Source organism: Pyrus communis, chromosome 14, assembly GCF_963583255.1.
Source record: "Pyrus communis chromosome 14, drPyrComm1.1, whole genome shotgun sequence".
In the NCBI taxonomy this organism is placed as follows: domain Eukaryota; kingdom Viridiplantae; phylum Streptophyta; class Magnoliopsida; order Rosales; family Rosaceae; genus Pyrus; species Pyrus communis.
The window spans coordinates 23860536-23884013 of NC_084816.1; the positions used below are offsets into that span (position 1 = coordinate 23860536).

General features: G+C 38.3%; 4 protein-coding genes across 6 annotated transcripts; all 4 read left to right on the forward strand.

The window, feature by feature from the left end:
• The first annotated feature begins 383 nt into the window (after positions 1 to 383).
• On the forward strand, positions 384 to 3765 carry LOC137716026 (receptor-like cytosolic serine/threonine-protein kinase RBK2). Its single transcript, XM_068455415.1, has 8 exons — positions 384 to 526; positions 832 to 1259; positions 1378 to 1626; positions 1786 to 1943; positions 2060 to 2139; positions 2230 to 2365; positions 2494 to 2643; positions 2893 to 3765. The coding sequence occupies exons 2-8, from the start codon at positions 899 to 901 to the stop codon at positions 3076 to 3078; spliced, it is 1320 nt and encodes a 439-aa protein (XP_068311516.1). The 5' UTR covers positions 384 to 526; positions 832 to 898; the 3' UTR covers positions 3079 to 3765.
• A 3119-nt stretch (positions 3766 to 6884) lies between these two features.
• Positions 6885 to 12664, forward strand: LOC137716199 (autophagy-related protein 18g-like). 2 transcript variants are annotated; one of them, XM_068455612.1, is made up of 10 exons: positions 6885 to 7408; positions 7573 to 7647; positions 8082 to 8546; positions 8681 to 9118; positions 9731 to 9976; positions 10079 to 10918; positions 10997 to 11154; positions 11354 to 11484; positions 11598 to 12164; positions 12280 to 12664. In XM_068455612.1, exons 1-10 carry the CDS (start codon positions 7238 to 7240, stop codon positions 12282 to 12284), a joined length of 3096 nt encoding a protein of 1031 aa, XP_068311713.1. In that variant the 5' UTR covers positions 6885 to 7237; the 3' UTR covers positions 12285 to 12664. The 2 variants fall into 2 exon arrangements, with proteins under 2 accessions (XP_068311713.1, XP_068311714.1); XM_068455613.1 differs by lacking the exon at positions 7573 to 7647 and having other exon boundaries at positions 6887 to 7408.
• A 1713-nt stretch (positions 12665 to 14377) lies between these two features.
• Positions 14378 to 16579, forward strand: LOC137715890 (histidine-containing phosphotransfer protein 1-like). 2 transcript variants are annotated; one of them, XM_068455250.1, is made up of 6 exons: positions 14378 to 14552; positions 15000 to 15130; positions 15255 to 15323; positions 15535 to 15606; positions 16020 to 16092; positions 16348 to 16579. In XM_068455250.1, exons 1-6 carry the CDS (start codon positions 14490 to 14492, stop codon positions 16396 to 16398), a joined length of 459 nt encoding a protein of 152 aa, XP_068311351.1. In that variant the 5' UTR covers positions 14378 to 14489; the 3' UTR covers positions 16399 to 16579. The 2 variants fall into 2 exon arrangements, with proteins under 2 accessions (XP_068311351.1, XP_068311352.1); XM_068455251.1 differs by lacking the exons at positions 16020 to 16092; positions 16348 to 16579 and having other exon boundaries at positions 15535 to 15610.
• A 4289-nt stretch (positions 16580 to 20868) lies between these two features.
• Positions 20869 to 22793, forward strand: LOC137716458 (DNA damage-repair/toleration protein DRT100-like). Its single transcript, XM_068455918.1, has one exon. It carries the CDS (start codon positions 21320 to 21322, stop codon positions 22535 to 22537), a length of 1218 nt encoding a protein of 405 aa, XP_068312019.1. The 5' UTR covers positions 20869 to 21319; the 3' UTR covers positions 22538 to 22793.
• Positions 22794 to 23478: the final 685 nt, after the last annotated feature.

The following is a 23478-nucleotide window of genomic DNA, read 5'->3' on the forward strand; positions in this document are numbered from 1 at the left end:
CTTGTTTGTGTAAACAGAATTAGTTGAATGAGTTAATGGAAGTCGTAGAGTTTAAAATAAGTGATCTTAATTCTACAGTTCATACTACCAAACGGTTAAATTCGAAAAGGAGTAAATCAAATAATGTGACGATTAATAATTATAATCTATTTTTATTATTTTAAAAAATAATAATTCAACTAGCAATCGTCATATCGTATGGCCTACGATTATGATCGAAAAAGATACGTCTTTGACATAATTCTTATAATTTTTAATTATCAATAATTAATTTTTATAAAAATTTGAAAGAAAATAATTTGTGAATAGTTTCCCGGGAAACCTTGAAAAGAGAGCCATCCGTTGAAGCGGTAAGAGTAAATCAGAATCCAAGTCCACCTCTTTTCCTTCTTATTCTTGCTCATCTTCCAAATCTCTGAACATTCTCTCTCTCCTCTCTCTTCATCTCTCTGTTTAATTATTCAATTTTTCTATGGGGAGTATAACAGAAATATAACAGAACCTTCACTGCTCAGCCGCCATGTTGGTATGCTCAAAGTTTCTCATTTTTTTTTCTCTGTTAGTTTTGTGTGTTTCTGTGTTTGCACACTTTGTGCTTGTGGATTTGCCTCAGTGAGTAATTGCATGTCAAGACAGAGAGCTCTGTGAATTCTTCTGCCTCCTGGGATTCTTCAGTTTTTTGTTTATCTTAATTGGGTCTTAATTATTTTCTCTGGACTTTATGGATTCCCACACTTTTTGTTCTAAAGTTTTGAACTTTATGACATTTTTTATCAACCCTTCTAATTTCTTTTGAATTTTCATCTAATTTTTATGTCTCTTTTGATGCAGAGGAGCACGTAAACAGTTGGGTGAATTGAAAGATTTGGACTTTGGCGAGTTCTGATCTTTGAACATAATGAAGGAGAAGGCTGAGAGTTACTCTCCCAAGGGAGTTCTTGAGGACTATTTTCGGAGCTCGGATTCCGAAACGAGCTCCGAGAAAGAGCCCACGCCGGACTCAGAAACTCAGCAGAATTCGAAACAGAGTTCTAGGTGGCGTGGACTTGTTAAATTGTTGACAACTAAGTCCAAAAAACCTTTAGCCACGACAGTGCATCCGCTGCGGAAATTCTCTAAGAGAATGAGCAGCAGCATGAGGGAGATTATCGGGCCAAAATTTCAGGCAGACGATGCTGAATTGATGTACCCTTTCAAGTCACCGTGGAAGAACTTCTCCCTGTATGAGCTCCAGGCCGCAACCAAATCTTTTAGCCACGGTTAGTAGACTTGTTACATGTTTTTTCCTTTTTCAGCATTCCCATTTCGGAAAGATTAGTTAGCGATTTCGCTTTATGAATGCATTGTGATAATTGTTTTGCTTATGTTTTGATACAGAAAATCTGATTGGAAAGGGGGGTTATGCTGAAGTCTTCAAGGGCTGTCTGTCAAATGGGCAACTTGTGGCAATCAAACGACTAACCCGGGGACAGGAGGAGATCACCGGGGACTTCTTAGCGGAGATCGGTGTCATGGCTCATGTGAAACATCCCAATACTGCCAGGCTAATTGGGTATGGTGTTGAAGGAGGGATGCATTTAGTTCTTGAGTTGTCTACAAAAGGAAGCTTGGCTTCTGCGCTTTATGGTCAGTCTACAGTTTTTGATCCCCATCATGCTGCTATTTTAATTGAACAGAAAGTAAAACCACAGTTTTTGTGTCCCCTTCGTCGCAGATTAGAGTAGTTTATAATGTACGTCGTCTTGTAAATAAAAGTAATATCTGTGTACTGATTTATTTTTATAGGTTCCGAGGAACAGAAGCTCGATTGGGGCATCCGGTATAAAATTGCAATAGGTGCAGCTAAGGGTTTGCACTATCTTCATGAGGGTTGTCAAAGGAGAATTATCCACAGAGATATTAAGGCTGCAAACATTTTGCTCACCGACGATTTTGAGGCCAAGGTATGCTCTTTTGAACTTTATGTTTTGTAGCTTGAATTTCTTTCTTCTGTTGTACTCTTGCTTCGATTTCTTAAGTTTTATGAATACGGCGACTGATCTGGATGACTTTCATACAGATTTGTGACTTTGGTCTTGCAAAATGGCTACCGGAGAAATGGACTCACCACATTACATCAAATTGTGAGGGCACATTTGGGTATGTAATCTTATAATTGCTTCAATCTTCTGTTATCCAGCCAAGATTTTAGCTTGTTTTGATCTTATATATTTTTCCCACAATTCGCAGCTATCTTGCGCCCGAGTTCCTACTGCACGGCATAGTAGATGAGAAAACAGATGTGTTTGCGTATGGTGTGGTGCTCTTGGAACTAGTCACTGGACGACGAGCTCTAGATTACTCGCAGCAAAGCCTTGTTATGTGGGTGAGTTATCTACTTTTCTTTCCCACTTGAATTCCATAAGCATATGCTGTATATCTTCGTTTGTTTAATTTTGCTCAAATACGTCGAACAATATTCATAACACAGAGTTTATTTCTGTACTTTAACAGGCACGGCCCTTGCTGAAGAAGAATGCAATTAAAGACTTAGTTGATCCTTCTCTAGCTGATGAGTACAACCGTTGCCAGGTGAATCTTGTACTGTTGGCTGCTTCTTTATGCATACACAAGTCCTCGATACGCCGGCCAAGTATGAGTCAGGTATGCTCGGTTTGCTTGTTTGTTTCATTTTTCTTAAGTTATGGTCTAGTTGTATTTGCTTTTAGAGGGGATAAAGTGCTTCTAGGTCATAGAAACGCTTTCTAGAGAACACATCCAAACGCTTCTTGAAAAAGCACTTCCAAGTACTTTTCCATGAAGCACATGGGTTATTCAATAAGCACTTCCACCATAAACTTGCATTGATCTAATTGAATCCATATGATTCTACATTTCCACTTGTGGTTATAGGTGGTACAACTTTTGAGTGGAGATCTTGGCTGCCTGAAGTCTGTGAAGAAAAGCTTATCGATGCCAATTTTCCGGAAGGCATTGCGCGAAGAGCTCATCGACACAGAAGACTGTAGCACAACCATTCGGGCAGGCTCTCGAACTGTGGAAGCCGGCAAAGTAACGGGACACGGAAACTTAGAGTAATGGAAATGGAAACTATAGGAGTTTTGTGGTATGGTCCAACCAGTCCAAAGAAGGAAATGAATGAATACGATTCTCAAAGTATGTAATGTGTACATATAAGACTTAAAAGATGAAAAGGAAAGAGTGACAAATATGTTTTATCCAACCTACCATGTACATGATAGAATCCAATACAAATCACAATCAAAGAAAAGAATGTTTAGTAAGTTAAGTAATGATAGAGCATTATGTTTTCCTACCACAATATGGGTTGTATTTTTGTTTTTGCCAAGATATTGACTTACAACATGTGACATGTTTATCAACAACTAAACCATAATTAGAAATTTAGAGGGCTATGGTCAATCGATATAGAAAAATTTTGATTGTCTGATCACGTTATTTTTACGACACTTCCTATAAAATTATGCGATTATATGTATTTTCAATCAACGTTGTATATGGTGTACATGATGTGAGAGCTGTCTTAGTTAGACTGACATTCCTTACTAATTTAGCAATTCTAGAGTTGTATCTTGTAAGTTAATCCATGCATAAAAAGATTGAGATCAACTCACGCATGTAGGTGTGGTTTGTCCGATGAAGCTGAATGTTTTGATCCAGCAAAAGGTTTCTGGTGGGCTATCAACGGCCAAATCTGCATGTTCGATTGAGTTGATCCATGCATTGACGGCCAAATCATCCCATGTTGGTGACTGGCGGATTCTCGTTGTGAAGATTTTGGGGATCTTTCAATCACTTCTGTTTATCGTACATTGTGCGATAAAAATTCATTGAAATTTTTCTATTTAAAACTAAATGTAAACAGTACATGATAAAAATTGGTCGCGCGATATATAATGATCAGATATGATTAAAAAATCTCCCAAATCCTTACAAAAGAGAACATATGAGGATCGTGACTCATGTTGGCGGCTCATATGCATCAACAGTCATATGAGTTTAGAAGTGCGCGTACAACAAATTATAGCACTTATATTGGAAACATGAATAAACTCATTAATGAATTCAGACCCTTTCTAAATCTCTGTGTCTAAAGTTAATAGATCATACAATCCTGATCAGTTAACAGAAAAAAAGAGATCCGGATCGTTTAAAGGTTTTGTTGTATATAAGATGGGCCAACAAATAAACTAATAAGAGCTACGAGATTTAAATTGATTGATATGTATTCTCTGGTCCACTGGCTCTGGACACGGAGCCGGACAAGATTGAAATTCCATTAAATGGCCGGACAAGATTAGAATTCCATTAAATGACGGTAGAAAGTTATTCAGTCTAATTAAAACATTGCTAGGCTAGGCTAGGCCGGGGTATGCAGTGGCTCGGCGCAGCGCGCGTAGCCATAGGTGGTATCGGGGCGTATCGGCAAGTTTTGTTGTGAACCCGGCACGTAACCCAACGCCGGATGGCGTATTTCACCCAACCAAAGTCGTCAGCTTTTCCAACTCCCTGAATTACTCTGACGCTAACGTTCCTCCCTTTCGAGACCGGATTCTCGCTTAATACTCTTTGGGAATGTTTTGAAAATTTATAAATCGTGTTCATTCATCATATATTAAGTATATTAAGAATAATTCAGTACACGAAATATTATAATACAATTGGTTGAATTTTGTTTTTTCTATTTTCCCATGAAGTGCATTATTACATTTGATATACCGTCTCGTGTTTCCAATACATTAAAAAATCTCTCAAGATGAGAAATTCTCATGGTACATGATTGTGCCCAACTAGGTTGGGTAATTCCTGACACGATCTGATAACCCGACACGATATGACACAAAATTAACAGGTGTTCGGGTCAACACGATAATAAATCGAGTCGTTATCGGGTAACCCGATAAGCACTTGTTAAGATAACGGGTTGGTTCGGGTATAAGCGTGGATAACACGATACACGATAAGCAAAATATTAATTTTATAATTTTATAATCCTAAAAAAATACTATAATAATTATATATATTAATTTAACAATTTTATACCCCTAAAAACTATAATATATATATATATATATATATTAAATTAAATATTAAAAATTGGTGATTATTGGATCAGCTTAAATATACATATCATTCAATTTCTTAAGTGTTATGCGTACAAAATAAATAAATTTAAATTTACTTGTTTGTATATGCTTCGAGATCACATCAGCAAAAAATTGCAAAAAAAAAAAACATTCAGAGATTAAGTAATGAGACAAAACTTTTCGACTGTTATTAACGAAAAATCACGATTTTAACGATTATTTTAACTTCGATTTTGATATTTTTTTTACAGCTACACTCCTTGACTCTATATGAATACAATGAATGAACTCGATTTTCAATTTAAAATATTTACATTAATAGATACCACAAAATCTTATGTTATACCTAATGAAAATATGAATAAACTATTTAGTGTTAGTGAATCTATCGTTTTGATGGGATACACATTCTACGAAACTAATTTCAACGATCCAACCGTCAAACTTGTTTTTATATGTTTCGAGATCGCATATGCTAAAAATCACAAAAATCAAAGATTCAAAGATCAAGTAACGGGACAAAAAAATGTCGACGGTTATAAACGAAAAATCACTATTTAACGGTTATTTTAACTCCGATTTTGATGAATTTTTACAGCTACACTCCTTGACCATATATGAATACAATGAATAAACTCGATCTTCAATTTAAAATATTTACACTAGTGGATACCACAAAATCTTATGTTATACTTAATGACAATATAAATAAACTCAAGTGTTAGTGAATCTATCATTTTGATGGGATACACATTCTACAAAACTAATTTCAACGATCCAACCATCAAACTTGTTTGTATATGCTTCATGATCGCATACACCAAAAATCGTAAAAAAAACAAACATTCAGAGATCAAGTAACGAGACAAAACATTTCGACGGTTATCAACGAAATATCACGATTTAATGGTTATTTTAACTCCGATTTTGATGATTTTTTACAACTACACTCCTTGATCCTATGTGAATACAATGAATGAATTCGATGTTCAATTTAAAATATTTACACTAATGGATACCATAAAATCTTATTTCATGATGATCTATGAAAATTGAGGATTTTGTAAAAGGAATAACATGCAAGTTTTAAGTTCCAGTGGCAAGGTTTCAACTTTTGAGAAAGGTTTCACAACCTTGAAAACAAAAATTCTTTCATTTTGCATATCCTTGCACATTTAATATTTTGTAATAGACTAGTAGTGCATGAATGTTTGTTTATTAGACTCTTATTTTTTAGTGTAGATGTAGTACTTAACCGACAAATGTGTTTTAATGTTTTAAAGTAATATTTATGTGGTAATGTGTGGTATGTGCAAATTTAAGAAAAAAAATATATTTTTCTTAACGGGTCATAACGGGTCGGGCCAAGTGACCCGATCTGTTAAGGACCCGTTAAGATAACGGGTGTAACACGATACGATCCTTTAAGATAACATGTGTTACACGAAAACGACACGAACATAATAAACACGATCAGTTTGCTAGGCCTATGCCCAACTATCTTACAAAACGCGTTTAACTCTTAATTGATAACTATCTAACAAAACGCTTTTAACTCTTAATCAAAAACCAAATTCAAACAATAAATAACCAAAATTTACACGGTGAAAAATCACTTTTACTGACTCACATAGACTATTACTTGAGAATAAGAATCATCTCCGGAATCTCTTTATGAAGATTCTAAAAATCTTCAAATCGTATCTGTTTATTGTATTTCATTTCCGCCTTAGAAGCGAGACATAACCACCAACACCAAAACCAAACACCCAGCGCCCGCAGAAGAGAGAGAAACAAGAGAAAGATATGATGATGAGAATAAAAAAGAAATAGAAAACTGAAAGCGCAAGAGAAAAAAAAAAGAAATAAAAAAAAGGAGTGTCTGATCGTATATATATAATTATATCTATATATATAGAGAGAGAACTTAGCGAAGCACGACGAGACCACACGCCTTGTTGAGGAGCCTTGTTGTTGTTGCAGTTGAAGTCAAAGACCTTCCTAATCATAATCATCAACTGTAATTAGCGGATGCTATATAATCCGATCGCCAGCGATCGGAGATGCTCATCGGAGGTGGAGGCTGAAGGAAGATACAAAGTGCTAGGTGAAGGCGGTGGCGGTGGAGGATGAAGAAGAGTAAGGGGAAGAACAATGGCTTGTTGCCGAACTCGCTTAGGATTATTTCGTCGTGCCTTAAAACTGTGTCGACGAATGCGAGCAACGTCGCTTCTACTGTTCGCTCTGCCGGTGCCTCTGTAGCTGCTTCGATTTCTGCTTCCGAGGACCAGAAGGATCAGGTGTAAAAACAATTTCCTAATTTTGCTTATTTTTAATTGAATTTTATTTCCTATTTTAGCTTCTGAAGTAGTGATTATTCATGTCGTAATTATTCTGGAGATTATTGTTGTTATTTTACTTTCCGTATTGTTTGTTGAAGTAGTGATTATTCATGAAATTTTAGGGCGGGAAGGAGGTTATAGTCAGTGGCAGCATTGCGGAGGTCGAATCGCTGGATTCGTATTTGTTTGGCTCCAAAGTATTTACTGAGCTTGAATTTTTGGAAAATGATTTGTTTTTTGTTTTGGCGGCGAATGGATTTGGCTACAATACTTACATGTATACAAAACAATCACAATATTTAGTTCAGTTTTATGTTGCCTTATGTGAATTAGCAAACTTTGGGTTGAGTTTCGTCGAAATTGAGTGTTTCCGTTTTAGCTGGGAACGTTTCTTCAGTTTATGTTGCTTTAAGTGAATTGGCAAAGCTTCTTGGTTGAATTTTGGAAAGTGATTTGTTTCTGCTTTAGTGGTGAATATTCTCGTCAGTTTATGTTGCTATAAGTGAATTAGCAAACTTTGGGTTGAATCTGGCGGTTACTACGGTGATTTTTCTTATTGAGTTTTGATCGATGCGTTATTTGATTACTGTGTATATACTAGGCTACTAGTTAACTTCCATTGGTGAAACAGGTAACCTGGGCTGGCTTTGACAGGCTAGAGCTTAGTCACTCTACCTTCAAGCATGTTCTCTTACTTGGTTATCAGAATGGATTTCAAGTTTTCGATATGGAAGATGCCTCTAATTTCAGTGAACTAGTTTCAAAGCGCGATGGCCCGGTTTCGTTCTTACAGATGCAGCCCTTTCCTGCTGCATCTGATGGTAACCAAGGGTTCAGAACCGCGCATCCTTTGCTGCTGGTTGTTGCTGGTGATGACACTAATGGTGCGGGAATTGTTCAGAATACTACCCACTTGGGAGGGACAGGCAGAGATAGTAATTTGGAGTCTCGGCCGGGGAACCCTGTCAGCTCTCCTACAGCTGTTCGGTTTTACTCCCTTAGGTCCCAAGGTTACGTACACGTTCTGAGGTTTCGGTCTGCTGTGTGTATGATTAGATGCAGTACTCGGATAGTAGCTGTGGGTCTTGCAAGTCAAGTAAGCACTCGGTTACATGTGACATAAAATAGAATTTGACAAGTTTAAACTATGAGATCGAATAATTTTAAATTACACCTTCTGTATAAAGAGATTGGATGCTGATTACTGACCTTCCTGACATTTGGTTGCAGATTTACTGCTTTGACGCACTCACCCTTGAAAACAGATTTAGTGTTCTTACCTATCCTGTTCCTCAGCTAGCAGGGCAAGGATCAAATGGGTTTAATGTTGGTTACGGCCCAATGGCTGTGGGTCCTAGGTGGTTAGCCTATGCTTCCAACAGCCCTCTAGTGTCAAACACAAGTTGCTTAGGCCCCCAAAACCTCACTCCTTCTCCCGGAGTTAGTCCATCCACATCCCCTGGCAATGGTAGTTATGTGGCTCGTTATGCAGTGGAGTCTAGTAAACAGTTGGCTGCTGGAATAATTAACCTGGGTGACATGGGATGCAAAACCTTGTATAAATACTGTCAAGAGATGCTCCCTGATGGATCTAACTCTCCAATATCGTCAAATTCAGGCTGGAAAGTTAGCAGGCATGCAGGCACAGAAATGGATAATGCAGGGATGGTTAGTTCTTTGCTTAGAATGAATATTTATGTACTGCAACTTTTCATTAAGTTAATGAAAATCTCACCAATGATCTCTTGTCTAGGCTTGGAAGCTATGAAATTGAAGAATCTATTTCTCATATTGATTCTCACTTTGTTCTTTATCCTGGACATGGTGTCTTGTTTGCTTTAGGATGATAATGTGCGCAAGTTTTTCGTATATCAATCCTTAACTTCATTTAATTCTTGAAATAGCTCTTGATGGTACTTGATATATCATTAGTAGGATTGCTAGATTAGACCTTGTTAAACGATTTTAGACTGTAGGATGCTTGCTTCTCACCATGATAAACACTGATACTGACATAGAGCACAAAGCACTATCGCATCCTTGTAGACTGCCCTCTTTACCTTTCCTATGTTGAATATAAATGTAAATGGAGCTGTTAATAATTTAGCCTATAAGAGCTATAAGATTTAGGAAAAAGAAATGGGATATGAAATTATTACGTGTTGATTATCAGATGTTTAGGACAGTGTTGTCTTATGCCTAAATTGATGGCCAGAAGTTTTAGCTTTAGCTTGAGTGAGAAGCTCTTATTCATTACTTGGTTAAAACAATTTCTTGCAGGTTGTTGTCAAAGATTTTATTACCCGAGCTGTTATATCGCAGTTTAAAGCTCATACTAGTCCAATATCTGCACTGTGTTTCGATCCTAGTGGGACCCTTCTCGTTACTGCCTCAGTATATGGAAATAATATTAATATTTTTCGGATAATGCCTTCATGCAAACGCAGTGGATCAGGTGTTCAAAACTTCGATTGGAGCTCTTCTCATGTGCATCTTTACAAACTGCATCGTGGAATATTATCAGCTGTTAGTATATATGGAGTTTTGAAGATGTTCATTCAGTTCTTTTCTGTAATTTTTGTTGTATTTTCTATCCATGCATTTTTCTAAATTTTTATCATTTGACAGATGATCCAGGACATTTGCTTTAGTCATTACAGTCAGTGGGTTGCTATTGTTTCGTCCAAGGGGACCTGCCATGTTTTTGTTTTATCCCCTTTTGGTGGTGATGCTGGATTTCGGCTTCCTAATAATCACGGTGAAGAACCCTCCCTGTGCCCAATTTTAACCCTACCTTGGTGGTCTGCTTCTTCTTGCATCATTAATCAACAATCTTTTCCACCGCCACCACCTGTTGCTCTTTCCGTGGTGAGCAGGATAAAGTACAGTAGTTTTGGATGGCTTAGCACAGTCAACAATGCCACTGCTTCAGCAACAGGGAAGGTCTTTGTGCCTTCTGGTGCTGTTGCTGCAGTTTTTCATAATTCTTTATGTCAGAGTCTTCAGCACAGTAACTCAAGGAAGAGTACCTTGGAACATCTATTAGTTTATACTCCGTCGGGTCATGTAGTTCAACATGAACTTCAGCCAAGGATAGGGGTAGAACAGAGTCATAGCGGTCTAAGTACCCAGGCAGCCACATCTATGCATATGCAGGACGAAGAGCTGAGATTGAAAGTTGAACCTATTCAATGGTGGGACGTGTGTAGGCGGTCAGACTGGCCAGAAAGGGAGGACAGTAGTTTTGGTACCACATCCGATAGACAAGAGGTGGCTGACATAATCCAGAACAAATCAGGTTCTGATGGTACTCATAGAATGGAATCTCTAGACTTAAATGTTGCTGTTGGGGGCGAAAGGAGACTGGAAACTTATTCTGGGAAGGTCCATGATAGGTCCCACTGGTACCTCTCTAATGCAGAGGTGCAAATCAGTTCTTTGAGATTACCAATATGGCAAAAGTCTAAGGTAGTTCTTGTTTCAAGGTTACATATCCAGTTAATATTTTTCTCTGTTTTGGTGGTAATTTACTTTTTTCTGTTCTAGATTTGTTTTTACAGGATGGGCTGTCCAAGAGCTGATAGTTTCACCGGTGGAGAGTTCGAAACTGAAAAGGTCCCTGTTCATGAAATTGAAATGAGACAGAAGGATTTGTTGCCTGTTTTTGAGCAGTTCCATTTCATCAAATCAAGCTGGGATGACAGGTGACGACCGTTTTATCTATAGTTCCCACACATTGTAGTGACTCTATAATCGAAATAATATAAGTGCTTTGATCCTTTGAGATGCTGGTGCCTGAGCTTACCAGGCCGAGGGCACAATACTGTTATGTGTTTCATTCGTGTCTTTCGTCCTTCAACCATTCTGATTCTTGTTAAATGCTCGCTTCATTGTATGATTCAGAAGCCTTGCTGGTGGGACGTATCCCAGTCATACTTTGCCACCTCATCAAGCTGAAGACAAGACCTTGGAAGAGACTGTTATATGTCACTCGAAGCCTGCATCACTTAGCTCCACTGAAAGCTCAGATGGGGGTAAGTAAACCCGTATGTTGGGCCTCTTATAAAATTCTTTCTTATAGATGATATTCCATTCTGATCATTTTAACTAATTGTTCCACATAATTACTATTTTGAATCTATATCAGGTTCGTCAAGAAGAATTGAGCATTTTCTTGATTTGGATCAAATAAACAATGAGAAGCCCCGCACAACAGTGTATCAGACCTTGGATGGCGCGGAAAGAAGAGCCAATACAATTGTTGAGCCTTCGTTAGAAAACCATGTAACTTTCAGCATTCGGCGTACTCCATCTGAACATTTTAAGAACATCGATTCTCAAGTCAACGGCTGTGTCACCAACAGTTTGCCTGTGTTAGAAAGTAAATTGAGTTCAGGAGGAAGAGTTTCTGCTGAAGAAGGCCCAGCATTTAAAGCAATTGGGGTCAGGGAGGTCTCGGTTTTATACTCTGATCAACATGCTTCAAGTACCGATATCGTGGCAGAGGGGGCTTCCACTTTGCAGCATCCGATAGATCTTTCACAGTTTTTCCAGGAGGAGCATTGTAATGCACTGGAGAAGAATGGATGCAATGGGCTAACTGAAGTCGTAGGTGACGATGTTGACAGCGACAGTAGCCACTGCGATAAGGTGAAACCCGAAGGCGCGGAAGATGGTGAAATGCTTGGAGGCATATTTGCCTTTTCTGATGGAGGTTAAAATCCAAAGCTATTGCCACACTACATCATCGCACAAGCTAACTTTTAAATTTCAACGATAAGTTTAGTTGAGTTGATAGCAACGACCTCATTGTATTTTTCTTTTTGCAGGTTGATCTATAAGTACAAAGCTGCGTGTTGCCTATTCCGACAATCAATAAGAAATGCACGACGTTAACGTGTTGCCAAAGCAAAGGTTACTTCTCTTCTCACTCTCGGAATTGTATATATTATAGATGGAAATTCAAATTTTTTTATGGATTGTGGTTAGCTGTGGGTTGACAAGGGTTTGTAGAAAGTGGATTTTGGAAGTGGTATTGCTCGCGTTGAACTATTCGCCGATCGTCCTCTTATGTCCTGTACAGATAAATTTGGTATGAAACAAAGTTCTCTCCAAGTTTGTACAACTATACTTTTATTCTTCGGATATGATGAAATGGAAACCCCAAAAAAAGAGAAAGAAATGAGAAAAAAGTACACGGTTTGATGGTAAGGTGTGCATTCTCATAACTAAACTAGTTTACTGGAAGGTGTAAAAGTTATGCTAGAATTAACCATGAAACTCGCTGCCTGTGCGATGGTACGATGTTTTATGGTTAATTCGGGACATCTTCATTCTTAATTGGTGGCGGGGGTGGGGTTTGAATTGACGGAACCGGATCCCCTCTTGAGCATGGGGATCGGAACCTACTGAGCAGCCCATCTAGGCTCTTGAAATTTGATTCAATGACTGTAGTTATTATAATTTTTAAAGGAGCCCTCTGTTTGTAGCTGTTGAATTAAATTTCAAGGGTCCAAATGGGCTGCTCAACTGGCTCCAATCCCCATGCTCAGAAGGGGATCCGGTTCTTGAATTGACATCCTCCAACGGGAGGAGAAGCGCAACTAGATTATGACCGGTGGGTTTTTGCCACAGTAATATGGGCCTGCGTGCAATAAGCAAATACCAAAACTTGTAATTTTCACAAAATTGAAAGTTATCAGCGACAATTGTTTATTGAACTTAAAACTTCTTAACAAAATAGAAAGTAACATCAAAGTCTTAACAAAACGAAAATTAAATGTCGTTAAATTGAATACGTTCGTGAAATTTAAATCCATGGCATGCATACACATTACACTACAATTTCTTTAAAAGTAAAACCCATAAACTAATTTTAGATTTGATTGCTTATTGGGTGGAGGGTTTTCCTAAAGTAACGAAGCTCTAAATTTTTTTTTAGTACATCGATATTTTTACACTAGAAAGAGGGGGAGTTCTGCTAAGCCACATAATAAGTAATTTAATTTAGTATTGAATTCGTCATCCATGAGATTCAAACTTAAGACCTTTCACTTCCAAATAAAGAGAAATATCATTAGATTGTAATACTAAATGGCGTAATAAACCTCCAAATAATCCCAAACAATTCGTATGCCAAGTTTTCAAAAAACTATGGGCAACATTTTATCAGTGCTTACGTGGGTTTGGATATGGATCCTCCATATAGAATCGTATTGATTGGTCATTTGATTTAGGCCTTAACTTTAATTAGTTTGTGTTTTGGTCGCAGAATACCAAATTAGTCATGAGGAGGACACCTCATACGACTTGTGTGGTGGTGGCGGCGGCGGCTGCTGCTGCCGTGTGTCCCTCCTATAATTGGAGTTGTCAAAGCCATTTTGTCACGGACTCTTTTAACTATGCAACGTAATTTAGATTATTTTATTATACACTATTGCTTTTATTATAAAAGTAAAAAATTTATTCAGGCAAATTTTTCAAAAAGATTAATGAATCCAAATTAGATATTCGTATTCTTTTTTAAATGTGTGTCTTAGTTGAAAATAATGCATCATGTGAGCAATGAAGAAATAAATTGATGTTGAATTCGTTATTTACAATATTTAAATTTAACACATCTCGCTGATCACTGTAAAGTAATATTAAGTGAAAAAAAAATAATCATCAAACAATTGATTAAGGATAAACTATTTTTTTATTTGGTAATTGACTAAGATAGCAAATATTTATAGTATTTGGGAGATTAAATAAAGTAGAGGCTATTCCGTTGACGTTGATAAAAACCTTCCCTCCCTGGCAACGTCTGTCAATCTGTCAGTCACTCAGTATTTTGTCGCTAAAGACGTTTTCCTTTGAAACGTTCACTTTCAAGAAAAAGAAAGAGCCTTTCCATTTCAATTTCCACAAATTTATAATCCGTTTTTTTCTCCAACACAAATTATATAAGATCTGCTCGATTCCGCATTACTGCTCCCGAGTCGAGTGCGGAGTCAAAAACTCGCCGCTGTGCTTCTAGGAAGTGAGCGAGAAGGCTACCATGGACGCCGTGGCTCAGTGGAGGAATCAGTGGTTTGACTACACTCAGTATCTGCGCCGAGAGGTTTCTGATTTTTTTTCCCTTTCTTCTTTGACGTTTTAGTTAATCTCTACTGGGTTTTCTCTGCTGACCTCTGTTTGTTTCTATGGAAAGTTTTTTGGGGTTTCTCTGCTGACCTCTGTTTGTTTCCATGGAAAATTTTCTGGGGTTTCTCCGCTGGTATCTGTTTGTTTCCGTAGAATGTTTTCTGGGTTCTCTGCCGGCTAACTGTTTGTTTTCAGTGGAAATTTTTTATGTGTATTGTTAATTTCACCAAAAGCAACTTAATTTTTGGTGTATATGATTAGTTCGCGTGTAAAGTTAGGAACTTTCAGATTAAAAGGGTGAAATGTTTATAGAAATTACTGGATAGTCAGACGTAATTTCCCTAAAATACTTCCATTTGTGGTTCAAAACTGATGTGCCGTTGAAATAAACTTTGATTGTGGGGTTTCTGGTTGTGGTGAAAAGGGATTCTTGGACGATCAGTTTGCACAACTAAAGAAGCTGCAGGATGAAAACAGCCCGGATTTTGTAGTTGAAGTTGTTTCTCTTTTCTTTCAAGATTCCGAGAAGCTTTTCAACAATATGGCCGGGGCTCTGTGAGTTCTTCTTTTGTCTTAACCTTGAGTGATATTCTTTGATTTGCTTCACTTTCGGACAAATTTTGTTTGGTGGTAGCTGTGCGAAAACAATGTTAATTTGGGTTTCGTTTATTTTTCGTAGAGAACAGAACGTTGTAAATTTCAAACAGGTAGATGCCTATGTCCATCAATTCAAGGGTAGCAGTGCCTGGTAATTCCAAGCTCTTTTTCCTTATTATTTGAAAGTCTCTTCTCTTTCAACTTGAATACCTCGCTTGCCTCAAACGATAGTGCTTTGAATTTCTGAGAACTGGTCTGCTTGTTAATTGAAACTTAGAGCACCTATGTGCTTTTGCAAAAAATTTGTACTTTTGTTGTTTTTTGAAGTTTTTTAATTGGACATTGATTCCGTTGGTTTGCAGGATAGGTGCATTCAGACTTAAAAATGTATGCATCAACTTCAGAAATTTTTGTGAGGCTCAGAACCTGGAAGGGTAAGTGTTTTTGCTTCATGGTGATTTTCTCAATTTGTTTTCTCTGAATAAAATCTTCAGAATTTAGCCACTTATTACTTCAAAAAGTGGTGTATCAGTTTAGGGCCTTGACACAAATTTGCACCCTAAATCGCGAGATGGATTTATTCTAGCTTGAGTCTCTAGCTGTTTTGAGCACAATTTTGCATAGCTCACTTGTTTCTTGAGAAGAGATACCATCAATTGGAAATTTGTCAATGCGTATGCTCCTCCTTTCATTAACGCTACAATCACTTTTCGGACTAGAATTTGAAATCTTGGTATCTTGTGTTGGACTTGTATTTCATTTGTGTTTGAACTCAACCCTTGCGATGAAGAAAGGGTTTGTAGCATGGCATTTGCATCTAAATGCAACTCAATAATGTTTTGTGTAGGTGTTTGAGATGTTTGCAACAACTGCAGCAAGAGAGCTCTGCACTTAAGAACAAGCTTGAAAATTTATTCAGGGTAAGTAGTGAAAATGTTACTTAAGGTAGCTTGAATTTTCCGCGATGCTTTATTATTATCTAAAGGAATTCCTCGGTGTATTCCATGCTTGTGCGCTTGGGTTGATAACTTATGTTCTACCCTTGACACATTCATCCCTTACGATCCTCGAAAGCGTCCTTGAACTGCTGCCACGAACAATCTCAGCTTGGATTTGACATTAGCTTCACTGCCCATATCTCATCCATTCATTGACTTTGTCCCTTTGGTTTTTAGTTGGAGCAACAAATCGTGGCTGCTGGCGGGTCAATTCCGATGATGGAATAAATGCTACGACTGCTATATAATTTGTCAAGAAATATGGATATCAGAGTTTCCGAAGTCCTTTAGCGAGTTCGATTTTACTCTGATGTAGTGAAATTTTCCTATATTCCACCTGCATCTTCGTAACGATGTAGTAGCTTAATAACTTTCTTGGAGGTGTGTAATGTAAGGTCCTTTCCCTAAACCCTTCATCCAACTGATTATTTATCTTGTTAATTTGTCAGTGAGGAAGCCTTTATCATTGAACTTGAGTTAGGGTTGGCAAAAGCCCATATGATCCAATTTGCTTAAATTGCTCCCCCACAGCCCCCTATTTTTTGGGCCTGTTGGATCATAAGATTAAGAACCACAAAACTGCTTTTTTGGAAAGTTGTTTTGATCATTGTTAGTATTTGTCTCTACTTGCTCTAGAAACCGCACATACATCGCAGTCGACAACTTCTCACACGAAAAAAAATGTTGACATTTGAAGGAAAGTCCTCTTGTGCTTACCACTCATTAGGGACTAGATATATCTTCGATTGTATGATAGATTAACTTGCCTCACACGAAAAAATAACATGTCATCACGGATAATCCTCGTGTTTTGAGGACTCACCAAGGACTAGATGTATGCTCGGTTATATGGCAAATTGACTTGCATAAATACGATAAAATATGTTCTAAGCAAGGCATAAACCGTCTTCTGCTTACAACACTCACAAATTACAAGATACATCTCCGATTGTAGAGCAGATTCTCTTCTCACGCACACCTCACCTCCTATTCCTCTATCTCTGGTGGTAGGATATATTCTCTTCTCACTCACTCCTCGCCCCAGTACTCGAAGAAGGAAGCTCATTTTGTGTGGAAGGTGGAGTAGCTGGATGAAAAGGACATGTGACGGAAGTTAAATAAATGTGGAGGCAAAAAGATTGCAAGCTTTAACAGTCTCAACTATATCAAGTGTGGCAAGTGTGCCATGTCCAAAAACCAAGATAGGGAATGTGGGGGTGTTTTAGTTGTTGGGGTGGTTGTGCCATGATCATCTGTGGGGCGTCATTGCTTATGCCAGATGGGGTTGCAGGCTTTGCTTTCTTGCTTCCTGCTCAATATTACCTGCCAAATTCATTCTTCCAGATAACAATGCCATCTGCATTGAGAGTACGGCTCTTTCCCCTCCAAATTCTCCTTTCCTTTCCTTCCCTCCAATTTAAACGGTCATAATTAAGTCACGTCAACATTTTGTGTTAATTTCTTTATAAAGAAAGAAAGACAAAGAGGAAAATGAGGGAAGAGAGGAAGGAATTTGGAGGAAGAGAATCACACTCCCTGCATTGATACTGTGTGTGTATATATATATACCCACACACACACACAGAGTATTTGCCTAATATATATACACACAGTACTTGCTTATATTTTGGTGAATATTGATTGTTTCCGACTCACTACAAATCATAGTCTGACACATTTATAATTATTATTTTCACAATCAAACCAAATCTATCCATTAGGAAACTTCATCAATGCGTGAAGAACCTCTATAATACTAGGCAAGTTTATGTGCATGTGTTAACATTGTGATTTTGTCTGCAAAGAATTGACAACTTTTTTACACATAAAGGGTCGAGCTTTTTAATATTTTGGTATAATTAGTTTTGATATATATACCATGTCTTGTAATAATTTAAGGAAAATGATCCTTGCCAGATTCTTGTCCTAGGGATCCTAGGAATCCCGTGATCGTGATCGTTCATCGTATATCGTGCAGTCAGTTTTTGTTAGATACTATTTATACTTAATTTTTTGAATTTTAAAATTTGAAATGATTTCTGACCACACGATGTACGATGAACGGTCACAATCATGGGATCCCTAGGAAAAGGATCCCGCGAGGATCCTTTCCCATAATTTAAAGCATTATTCTAAAAATCCCCGTCTAGCACCACCTAGGACCCACCCCGATTAATGCTTAGGCGTTTGAAAATTAAGAAAGGGCTCCTAGACCTGCTGAGGTGCCTGCCTAGACCACCTAGGCACCCGCCCAGACCTGCCTAGACACTTGCCTAAATTGCAACTCACTTAGATAGAAAATAGATAACTTTCCTTTTGCATTTTATTGTTTCCAATAAATTGTAAGAGACTTATTGAACACTTAAATAAACATACATTACATGTTTGCTCCCCATGTTTTCATTATGTTCCAATACTTCATAATATATATGTTATTCTATTTTATAGTTTATGATGAAATTATATATATTTTAAGTATAAACAGACAATTATTTACACGAAATACAATAGATTTACTTAAATTCGCCTAGTCCGCAGAGGCACCCGCCTAGTTGCCTAGACGCTAAGCCTTAGCCCGCCATCTAAGTAGTGCCTATCGTCTTTTAGAACTTGATTTAAAGCAATTACCTAGTTTTTTTATTTTTTTATTTTTTTATTTTTATTTTTTACTTGTTTGACACCCTTTTGGTGGCGTTGCATTGCAGAGTGGCTTTTCTTGGTAAACTTTTTGACTCCAGCCAGGCAGCTTCTGAAACCAAGAAAGGACCAAAGCACGGAGGAGTGAAGAACAAGTTAGTAACTTTTGTTTTACCAGTTCCTTTGACTCTCCAATTCAGTGAAACTGGTTTGTTTTGTTATGGACTAAGTGTACGGATTAATATTCACTTCGGATTTCAGTGTTCAGAGCTTGTTGACTGAATGAGAGATCCAAATCGCTCAATTTCAATCTGACGGCCCCCATCAGCCCATCTATTGACTCACTTCACAAAATCCAAAAACTTGAACGGTCCGGATCATTTTTTTTTTCTCTCTCTCTCTTTTATACAGTTCCTATCTTTAGATCCGAAGACTTCAAACACAGAAATCCGAAATAGATCTCATTCCCTGAGAATACCATCTTTCTTTGGCTCCAAGACTCCCAACATCCAACGAAAAGGAGAGGAAGTTTGAAGAATGTCATTGGGATTTTTAATTTATTGTCATAATTTCTTTGTGCAGTGGAATTGAGAGGTGAATGAAATTATGCAACTTCATAAAAGATTTTGGTAGGATATTAATTAATTAAAAATAGTGGGTGTAGTGTAGAAATAAACTCTTAACAAATTAGCTAAGAATAGAAGGTTTTGAAGAACATTTGGCAGCCTACATAAATAGAAAAGTTAACAGAAAAAAATTATAGAAAGTAAAAGTTACCCATACCATCTCTTACCATCATACTTGCACATACTTAGAGACCACAATAAACTCTTGTTATTGTGGGATTTTGAGCTTTTGTGAGCTTTTATGTAGCTCCAAAATCCCAAATCAAATCTGAGTTTGTATTAGTGATAGTTTTTCTTTCCCAAAACATTTCTCCAAATGAAAAAAAAAAAAAAATACCTCAATCATATTTTTGGAGCAATTTTTTAGTAGTTTAATTGTGAAGTTCATGATCAGGTTGTTTCTAGCGACATGTTTACTTATTTGAGAATAGACGTGTGATGTGAAAAAGTTAAGGTTTCATCATAAAACTAATTGACAGTATGAGGTGTGGACCAACTATTTATAAGCATATGCAAGGTTGGAAGATCCTTTCTTCCATCAATGTAAGATTTATTCTCAACACGCGACCTTACATGTGGCGAATTTTCAAGCATGACATGTGAAAAATACAAATCAGGTGACGTGAAGTATGAGTGGCCGTTGGGCTTCACGCATGAGACAACATGCTCTGATAACAAGAAGAAATTTGAGGTGCTATCATAAAACCAATTAGCAATATGAGGAACAGCTCAACTACTAGCAAGATCCATTCTTCCATCAATGTGAGATTCATCATCAACAAAATGACAATTCATCGTTTTTCCAGTATTGGATTACTGATTGCAATGTAAAATCATGAATCAAAATAACTTAAAAATAAAAACAATTTCGAACTCTATCCAATTCTAAGTTAGTAAATAACTAAATACTACGAGAGAAACTACCCCCAAATTAAATTACAATATTCTCCCTTGTGAGTAGGAATCCGAGTCCTCATAAAAACGACAAGCAGTAGCCTTTTCTTGTGGAAATCCTTGCCGGATTCTTTCCTGGGATCTTAGGCATCCCGTGATCGTGACTGTTTATCATACATTATGCAGACAATTTTAGTTAGGTACTATTTATATTTAATTTTAAATCTTAAATTTTAAAATAATTTCTGATTGCATGATATACGATGAACAATCACGATTATAAGATTCTCAAAATCCCCAGAAAAAAGATCCGACGATAATCCTCTTCCTTTTCTTGCAAGAAGAAAACCAAACCCAGCTGGCAAATACGGAAATACCCACCTCCCTAAGTTCCACGTCAGATCAAAAGTCTCACGTCAAACCGCAAGCTCACATGATCCCCGCCCTCTTAGTTCGCCAACCTGGATCCCGAACCTGAGGCCCCACCCGCCACGTAGGCTCGGACAACCGTTTAACCCCGAACCCAACTCCCAGTAAAGAAACAAAAACAGTAACATTTTAATAATAATAAAAATAAAATAAAATAAAAGTAAAAATTAAAAATCGAAGAGCTCAGCCTCCTCAGTGGCTCTGTTTACTGTATAGCAGCTGAGTGAGTGATTGCGTCTTCTCTGAGAAGCCAAAAATATTCAGAAAAATTTAGAAATTAAAAAGCAGAAATCTTTCGAGAAAATCTGAGCTCGAGTAGAATTAGAATACAAGATTCGATCGATTGCCTTCTTCTCCAAGCCACCATCTGTTTTTTTTCTGGATGCTTAATATTTCCCACTATTAAAGTTATCACCGCTCTGTGATTTCCCACGAGAAATCTGTAGCTTCTCTCACGGAAAAGTGCTTTATTTCCCCCATTAAAAGCACTTTCTTTCTCCCCGCTATAAAACCCATATCGCCAGGTCCATTTCTGTCACTCACAGTCTCAGAGCTCGCTTCCAATGGCGGAAAAGCAGAGGAGTAATGGGTTTGTGTGCACAGTGTTCTTCCTCTGTTTGATTCAATGGAACCCCATTCCGATTCCAATCGCCGTCGCCATTCTCGACCCGGTTGATTTCTTGGCTTTGCAGTCGATTAGGAAGTCGCTGGAAGACATGCCGGGATCAAAGTATTTCGCCTCCTGGGACTTCACCTCCGACCCCTGCAACTTCGCCGGCGTTTACTGCGATTCCGACAAGGTTATTTCCCTCAATCTCGGCGACCCAAGAGCCGGTGCGCCGGGTCTGACGGGTCGGCTCGACCCGGCAATCGGCAAGCTCTCCGCCCTCGCTGAGCTATCAATCGTTCCGGGTCGGATCTTCGGCACCCTGCCCCAATCGATATCCCAGCTCAAGAGCCTCCGGTTCCTCGCAGTCAGCCGCAACTTCATCTCCGGTCAGATTCCGCCGAGTCTCGGCCAGCTCCGCAACCTCAGAACACTCGACCTAAGCTACAACCAATTCGCCGGAGCAATCCCCGGCTCCGTCGCAGCCCTCCCGGAGCTCTCCAACCTCATCCTCTGCCACAACCGCCTTTCCGGTTCGGTCCCTCCCTTCACCTCCCAAACCCTGTCCCGACTCGACTTAAAGCACAACGACCTCTCCGGTTCGCTCACTCTCAACTCCCTCCCTCCCTCTCTCCAATACCTCTCTCTCTCCTGGAACCGGCTCTCCGGTCCGGTCGACCGCCTCCTGAACCGGCTCGACCAGCTCAACTACCTCGACCTCAGCATGAACCAGTTCACGGGCACAATCCCGGGTCGGATCCTCACCTTCCCAATCACAAACCTCCAATTGCAGCGAAACTTGTTTTCGGGTCGGATCGCACCGGAGGGTCAAGTTTCAATCGCCAACGTCGATCTCAGCTACAACCGACTATCCGGTGAAATCTCGCCGTTGTTTTCGACCGTACAGAGTCTCTACTTGAATAACAACCGGTTCACGGGTCAGGTTCCAGGTAGCTTCGTGGACCGGCTATTGGCGGCGAATATACAGGTACTGTATTTACAGCACAATTTTCTGACGGGGATCCAGATCAATCCGACGGCTGAAATTCCGGTTAGCAGCTCGGTGTGTCTGCAGTATAATTGCATGGTCCCGCCCGTACAGACGCCGTGCCCGCTCAAGGCCGGGAAGCAGAAGGCTAGGCCGACGGCGCAGTGTAACGACTGGAGGGGGTAAAGTAGGAAATTCCGATGGGGTTTAATTTTGTTTATTTTTCTTTAAAAAGGAGAATTATATTTTGATTAATATTTTGTTGTGTTTTGTGGGGTGGGGGATATTTTAGATTCATTTATTTTTTTTTTGGGGGGGGGGAATTATGAATAAGAAAAGATTGTGGATAGTCAGAAATAGTGTAAAAATGTACGGGAAATTCATGCTCTACTATTTTATTATTAAATATGATGAAATTTTTGGCAAGGACATGGAATGTTTGTTGGTGTGTATGTGTTACTATTCTCATAATTAAATAACTAATATGTACATCTTTCCTTTTATAATTAATAATTGTCATATCTAAACTGAAGTTTTTCGGTAATGAAGTAGAGACCGTGTGCCAGAGCAAATCTTCATCTACTATTGATTCATTTGTGTTCTGCATTATTATTCTCTTTTGAATTGATGATTATGAGTGAGTTTGGTTTCATTCAGTTCGATTTTCGTCAAAATCAAAAATCAAATCAAAATTACTATCGATTTAGTTTGATATGATTTTGGAATTTGTAATTCGGTTTGGTTTGATTTTAGGTTGGATTTCGGTTTTTTTCTTTATTTTTTTTTTCTTATACTTTTTGAACTAGAAATTGGAGAGAAAATGAAGGAAAAAAAATCTAGGGAATAAAGCTTTCAACATATTTGGGTTTAAAGTTAGGTTTACTTAGCCTTGGATTGAAATTAGGCTAACAGCCAACTTGGAATCAAGTTTGGAAAATGAATATCCAACTGTTTGGGCCCGAAATATTATTGCTGGGCCGAGCAGCAGGATGTGCTCGGCCCAAGGAGATGATAAATACTATGGGCCGAATAATAAGGCCCGGGCCAGCTGGCAGGGTCGGCCAGATCCCATCAGAGGTAATCCGGATAAATAGAAAGGTCGAGGAAACCTGATGCAATTAGGATTC